This window comes from Ochotona curzoniae, unplaced genomic scaffold, assembly GCF_017591425.1.
Source record: "Ochotona curzoniae isolate NIBS_2020 unplaced genomic scaffold, NIBS_Ocur_1.0 scaffold_4683, whole genome shotgun sequence".
Taxonomy (NCBI): domain Eukaryota; kingdom Metazoa; phylum Chordata; class Mammalia; order Lagomorpha; family Ochotonidae; genus Ochotona; species Ochotona curzoniae.
Genome location: NW_024467121.1, coordinates 15,865,874 through 15,873,554, shown reverse-complemented (window position 1 = coordinate 15,873,554; position 7,681 = coordinate 15,865,874). Strand labels below are relative to the sequence as shown.

Sequence of the window (7,681 nt, the reverse complement as noted above, 5' to 3'; positions counted from 1 at the left end):
CTATTTTTATTAGAAAATCAGATTTACAGAGAAAAGAAAAAACAGACAGAAAGATCTTCTATCTGCTGGTTCACTCCCCAAGTGGCCACAAAGGCAGAGGCTGAGCTGATCCAAAGCCAGGAGCTTCTCCCGGGTGTCCCACATGGGTGCAGGGTCCCAAGGCTTTGGGCTGTCCTTGACTGCTTTCCCAGGCCACAAGCAGGGAGCTGGATGGAAAGTGGAACAGCTAGGATACGAACCAGCGCCCATTGGTATCCCCAAGGCTAGAGTTTTATGCACTAGGTTACTACGTGGGACACAGGTTGTTGAGTTCTTTAGCTAATGGAATGTTAAGCTTTTGTGAAGTGAACTGAAAGTACACTATTGTAAAAATTAAAAGAAAAAAGAGAAAAGGAAGGACGAGGGTTGGTGGCAGTACAGACAGGGGAAGGGTAGGGTACACAGCATCGCAGTGCTCCTGAATCTGTATTGGGAAATATGTGAATATGTGAAATGTGCTTACTTCATATAGATGAATAGGTTTAAAATATATATTTTAATTTCTTAATTTTTTTTCCAGGACAAGAGTTGTGCTGGTGGGTGATTTCATGAGTGGGTAAGTGATGAAGAGAAACAGAGAGCCTAGTAGCAGCAAGTTCTGCTTCTTCATTTTGAACAACAGTTTTTAAAAAACAGTCACAGTTCAAGTCAAGTGCCTACAGTTCAGCCAAACTAAGTAAAAGAGTGCATGTAGGTCAGAATATGTCCATCGGGACCTCTAAGTTGGTTAAAGAAAAGTGTTAGAAATTATTTTGTTTGCTTAAAATAGTTTTTGCCATGGATCCTGGTAATTAACATTTTCTATGGTTTTTAAAGAATTATTAAAATAAATATTTCCACATCAATTAGAATCTTGCTGCCAGATTGTATGACATTTCATGACCAGCTTTAATTTGTTATACATTGTTCCCAGAAGTTGAGATGAGATACAGGTATCCGTGCATTAGTGAAGAGATGTATTTTATTTAACGCTCATGGTCTCTTTCTAGTAATTCAAATATAACGGCATGATCTTGATTAGTTAATCTTCCTACATCAGCATTTTCAGATAGTAGTTCATGAAATTTTCAGTACAATTAAAAATGCAATTAGAATGGATTATCTAAATCAAAGTCAATCTTTAATTACTGCATACTATCTAGATCCTTATTTCATGATAGAACAGATAAAATTCTAACAATTGCAGTGCTAATGCCTTCATTATTAAGAGCATAATAATACCAGTCTTTGGAGGTTCATCTCATTTCCTATCTGGTCCTTTTTCAGGTTGTCATTGAGAAGTTTGCTTCCTTTACAGCCATACCGACTTGGTCCTTAGCAGCTCTTTCCATGCTTCCCTTAAGAGAACTGAAATCAAACAAAGTTCATCTAATTAATCCAAGTCTTTCATGTACAAAGAATGAGTGTTTCAAAACTGAACTTGACCCAGCTCTTATTTGCATTTCTTCCCTGATCTTCCATTTTTACCTCTTGAAAACTGATGCAGAAAAATTTTTTAAAGAAAGGACATTTTTGGCAACTTCTTTCACTCATGCAACAAGCCTTTTTCTTTTTTAAACTGTGCCTTCTTTTCACACTATGCATCACTTTATATGCAATTTTCTCCAATGTGTCACTGTTGAATACTTATTAGATAACTGTGGAGAAGTTCCCAAAGGTATATGAGTCTCTATGCCCTGATTATAATAGGAAGATTAGGTATCGCATACACTGGTATGAAATTTTACTTTTAAAATTTTTGGTTGTTATTTTCCAGTATTTAAGTATTTTCAAAGACATGGAAGGCATAGAGTGTGTGTATGTGAACAAGAGAGAGATAAAGAGAAGGAGAGAGAGGGGGAAAAGGGTGAGAGAGATTCCACCTACTGACTCACTCATCTAAATTCCCACAATAACTAGGGGTGGGCTAAGCAGGACAGAAGGTCATGCTGGAATGCTGTGTTGATCTACCGCACAGGTGGCAGGAGCCCTCACACTCAAGCCCTCTTTTGCTGCCTTTCAGAACACATCAGCATGAATCTTGAGTAGAAGTAGAAAAGCAGGGACTTCTGGGCTTCATAACCATTAGCTCAAAACACTGCACCACAATTACACCACAATGACTGTCCTTGTAAAATTCAACAAAAAATCTATTTAAAGTTCCTATTACATAGTAGATGATCAAAGTGTGACTGGTTTTATTATATCATACAAATTTTCCACGTTAGTATTCAAATTGTATAACTATCAGAAGACATCTTTGTACATATGCGTATTATAAAGAGAATCATACTAGACTAAGAGGTTGAAAATACTGTTTTAGCTAATTTCTCAATATTTACAAAACAATGTTTTATTTATCAAAGCATCTTATACATCTGCTGTAAAATTCATATAATTATGAAATCTCTTTATGCAGTGTCTATCAGGCTATATCATGAAATCAATCTCTTCATAAAGGCAATTAAGTCAAAATAATCTTTACATTCTGGAAACTCAAACTCTAGCTTACACTAATGCAGATTGAGTTATTAAGATTAAACAATTATAGTTAATAAATTAACTAGGTTCTATCACAGCCTTTATTAAAAGCCTGAATGATTTTCTTCATTTAAGGAGCAGAAAAACATTTCCCAGAATTTCCTATATGTCATGAAAAACCATAACTGTGTCACAAGAAAAGAGAAAAAGACTGAAAAATCACAAACTCTTTTTTTTTTTTTTTATATTGTATATTTTTATTTCATCAAATTTGTTGTCAGGAGTGACTGAAATAAAAAATATAATTGAGTCCCATCATCATCATCATCATGGAAATGGCTTTAAGAGAAAACCGGTCACAAGAATATTATTGCTTCCCATTTTCAACCAGTACATAGTTGCTTTTGATCCACAACAGCTGAGAGAGAGAGGTCTGTCAAGAATGCTTAAGATTACATAATACAACATGCCTGTTCACAGGGGAACAAACCTAGGGAATAACTTATGTGAATTTCTTGATTTCATCATATAACACAAGCACAAAAGCACCACCCATGCCTCTGAGGACATTGGACCACGCGCCCTTGAAAAAGGCTTTGCCACCTTCATCCCGGGCAATCTTCCTCCAGCAATCCAGTGTGCCTGTGTACATGATGTCAGTTCCTTTGCGTCCTGACTGCATCATCATGCGTCTCCGAACAGTGTCAAACGGATAGGAAGTCAGCCCTGCCACAGCCGTGACGGACTGTGCGATCATCCAGCTGATGAAGATGTGAGTGTTCTTGGGATCTGGAAGCATTCCTTTTGCGGTGTCATAGATACCGAAGTAGGCAGCTCGGTAGATGATAATTCCCTGCACAGACACATTAAAGCCTTGGTACAGGCCCTTAATCCCATCAGATCTGTAGATCTTAACCAGGCAGTCGCCGAGGCCTTTGAATTCCCTTTCAGCTCCGGCTTTCCCCACGTCGGCAGCTAGACGGGTACGGGCAAAATCAAGGGGGTACACAAAGCACAAGGAGGTGGCTCCAGCGGCGCCGCCCGAGGCCAGATTTCCTGCAAAGTAGCGCCAGAACTGGGTCTTCTTGTCCACACCACCCAGAAAGATCTGCTTGTATTTATCTTTGAAGGCGAAGTTGAGAGCCTGGGTGGGGAAGTATCTGATGACATTGGCCAGGTTACCGCGCCAGAAGGACAGGACTCCCTGCTCCTTGGGGATACGAACCACGCAGTCGATGATGCCCTTGTACTGCTTATCGGCAGTGATTTGCTTGCTGGCATGCTGCACCTTCAGCAGCAGCTTGACCCTCTCGATGGGCGCTACCGCTGTCTTGGAGATGGCTGCAGCCACTCCACCTGCCAAGAAGTCCTTGGCGAAGGACACAGCGGCATCTGTCATGTTGGAAGGGAAGAAGAGCCAGGCGAATGCGAGACTGCACTAGGAACCGGCTTTGACTCCGGGACTCTGGGCCACAAACTCTTAAAGAATGAGTTAGTGGGCCCAGCACGGCGGCGCAAGTGGTTAAGTCCTCGCCTTGCACACCCGGGATCCCATATGGGCACCGGTTCTAATCCCGGCAGCCCTACTTCCCTTCCAGCTCCCTGCCTGTGGCCTGGGAAAGCAGTCAAGGACGGCCCAAAGCTTTGGGATCCTGCACCCGCGTGGGAGACCCGGAAGAGGCTCCTGGCTTCGGATCGGCATAGCATCGGCCATTGCGCTCACTTGGGGAGTGAATCCTCGGACAGAAGATCTTCCTCTCTGTCTCTCCTCTCTGTATATCCGCCTTTCCAATGAAAAAATAATAAAAATAAATCTTTAAAAAAAAAAAAAAAACAAGAATGAGTTAGTGTAAGAAAGGCAGGAAGGCCCCGGTGTGGTGGCCTGGAGGCTAAAGTCCTCACCTCGTGTGTGCCGGGAGACCTTATGGGCACTGGTTCTAATCCCGGCAGCCCCGCTTCCAATCAAGCTCCCTGCCTGGGAAAAACAGTCTGGGAAAACAGTGCAGGATGGCTCAAAGCCTTGGGACTCTGCATCTGCATGGGAAACTCAGATGAAACTCCTGACTCCTGGCTTTGGATCAGCTCAATTCTGACTGTTGCAGTCACTTGGAGAGTGAATCATCAGACAGAAGATTTTCCTGTGCTTCTCCTCTTTTCTATGTAACTGACTATAAAAATAAGTAAATCTTTTTAAAATAAGAAGAAATAAGCCAAGAAAATGTGATAACCTACAGCTGGCACATCTTAAGTGAGATCAGAATTTTGGAAAATGTGAACTACTGTGATATTGTAGTACTCAAGTATTGTTAAGGGAATTGATCTGGCTCATGTGCTTGGAACGACCTAGAAACAATCAAGGCGCCGAATCAATGACTTAAAAATATAGTAATGACTAAGATAAACATAGAGAATCCCGTGCGGGCTGTTCAGTTACAAAACCATCGTCAGTCCTGTCAGTTGCGAGAGTGTCTACTCCACACCACGATAATGTTGATCTGACCTAAGGCTATGATGCCAGTGAATTGATGTCTAGATTTTCCTAGATTAAATCATGAATATTTATCTTTGTCGCATTGCAATTCTCCATGAACAACTTTTATGCTAAAGAAATAAATCATTGTCACTCCTATTACTATGGAAGAAAAATTGATTTTCAGAGATGTGTTGCTTCATAACATGTTGAAGTTAAAAAAATAGAACAGCTTTTTCAAAATGTTTGGATGATTGACATTTTTGATCTGATAGATTCCTTGAAGACAAAATATTGTAAACCTCCAAGAGTTAAGCAAATTGTATAGTGCCACCAAATCTATACAAATGTTAAGCTCATTATTGAGTGTCTTGAGTTCATCCGAAAAAGAGTGGAGAGAATGTCTTTTCTAGAAATTATAGCAAATGTTCAATAAGACAGTATAAACTCACAGGACATCTGAGTGCATGCATGACATCTCAGTGTTCAAAATAAAAACAAATTTTAGAATTTCAATAACACTCATTAAGAACTGTCTTTAATATAATTCCTTTTTGTATGAATCTACCAGTTTTAAAAAGACATGTCAAAATGAGAAATTCATGTGAGCAAATTTCTGATCTCAAATATATTTTTAGATACTTTTCAAGGTAAAAGTGAGAATACTGTGCCCAGTGTGATAGCCTAATGGCTAAATCCTCACCCTTGCATGCCCCGGGATCCCATATGGGTGCCAGGTCATATCTTGGGTGCTCCACTTCCTATCCAGCTCCCTGCTCGTGGAGTGCGAAAGTAGTAGGGGAGAGCCCAATGCCTTGGCACCCTGCCATTCCAATTGAAAAAATTAAAAATTCTCAAGGATTGTTGCTAAGGCTGAATAATCATCTTAATAAATTAAAGATAGAAACTTGGTGTCATTATAATATCTGGGAGATGGGTCTGGTGGGAGGATTTAGGTCTTGGAAGGCTTTGTCTTGGAAGGCGGTCCCACAGCATGCTGGCTGTGGGCATTCCATATGCTTCCTGTCTCTGCCTTGTACCTCTGCCTGAGCTCACCGCTCCGTACACTACACACACAAGCACCAGGCTCATGGAAGCTTCAAAATGTAATTAATCCAATTCTTGGAAGTTGCTTCTCAGGTATTTTTTGGAAGTAATGAAAAGCTAATATAGAGCTATTCAATCTGTTCTTTTGTAATCATGCTTTGAAAGATAGAAGACTTTCTAAATTAATTTTACCAGGAAAGCAGTCCTTATAATTAACAAAATAATAGAACCAAATATATTTTAAATGTAAACGCTGGAGCTTAAAATAAGCACAAACCTGTGTGTGTGGTGGTAACCCTGGCAGCACAAACCTGCACAGTACTCTCTGCCACTCCCCTCCCTTCCCATGCAATGCCTTTTTATGTATTTGGAAGGGAGAGACAGAGACAGACCTGCAGACAGAGAAATATCTTCCATCTTATGATTGACTCCCCATTTGAAATGAATCACACCCAAAGGTTTACTCCATAACCTGGAACTCCACCTGGGTCTCCCCCTGGAAGGCAGAGACTCAAGTATCTGAGCTGTCATCTGCTGCCTTTCAGGATTTCAGGAGCGGAAAACTGAAGCGAGAAGCAGAGCCGCTACACTGAGCAGCAATGTGCGTGTTCCAGAGAGCAGTTTCACTGATGTGCCAAGCACCTGCCTTGCCTCCATTTTTTTTTCTATTCATTTTCTCCGAAAATGGGGTTACAAGGAGAAAGATGGAAGCAAACCTGTTCACATACACATATCTTCCCCCTGCGGACTCACTCCCCAAATGGCCACAATGGCTAGGGCTGTGCCAGGTGGAATCCTGGAACCAGGAGCTATTTTAGAATCCCCCCATATGTGTAGCAGGGAGCCAAGCACCTAGGCCAACTCCTGTTATTTTCCCACTTGCAATAGAAGGGAGATGGGCTGGAAGTGGAGCAGCTGAGTCTCTAACTGTTGCTTATCTGGAATGCTGTCATCACAGAAGGCAGCTTAATCCACTATGCCACCATGCTACTGCCAAACCACCCTTTCATAAAATTCGGATTATAAACAGTACTGGCTATAGACAATAAATTTCTATGCCAAACATTTAGATAATGATGCTGACTGAGCTCCTTTAAAGTGAAACTGAATACATCGCACATTTTCTCTCTGTAAGCATTTCTGTTTGGGATTGCAAACACTCTTGGTCTAACTGCAGGTACAGTCACACTCACTTTGGGCATTAGCGGAGGCCATTGAAACCTCAACAAAACGATGCACATGCAAGTCAGAGTAAATCATGTGCTGGTTTGTCCCTCTCCCTCACTGACGTTCCTATTGCCCCTGACATCCTTCTGCACTAAATTCCAGGAAGGCAGAACTTCACAGAAATGATAAATATCTTCCGAACTGTTTCTTTTGCAGTGAGTTTGTTGACTTATTAGGAAGAAAACAGAGACTTAATTTCTTCAGGACTTTTGCCAATCATAGGAACTTGTGTCAATATTTGTCCTGCTATTGGGTGATTCTCTTCGCTGAAGATGACCTCTATATCAATGCCTTCCTCAAAACCGAGTGACAATAAAATTTATTACTAAAAGAGGACTTTCAAACAGGAAAAAATAAATCTAATGGGGCCTTGAATCTTGCACTGTAATTTATCCTAAGAAGGAAGAAAAAGCAGAACTACCTCATGAAAACTGAAAC

General features: G+C 40.9%; 1 protein-coding gene across 1 annotated transcript; it reads right to left on the bottom strand.

Annotated features, from left to right (window-relative positions):
* Positions 1–2,769: 2,769 nt before the first annotated feature.
* LOC121148060 (ADP/ATP translocase 2-like) lies at positions 2,770–3,969 on the bottom strand. The gene has a single exon (XM_040968048.1). The coding sequence runs from the start codon at positions 3,896–3,898 to the stop codon at positions 3,002–3,004; it is 897 nt and encodes a 298-aa protein (XP_040823982.1). The 5' UTR covers positions 3,899–3,969; the 3' UTR covers positions 2,770–3,001.
* Positions 3,970–7,681: the final 3,712 nt, after the last annotated feature.

Excerpts from the sequence above, each read along its gene's own strand:
- LOC121148060 (XM_040968048.1), bottom strand. The coding sequence starts at position 3,898 with ATGACAGATGCCGCTGTGTCCTTCGCCAAGGACTTCTTGGCAGGTGGA.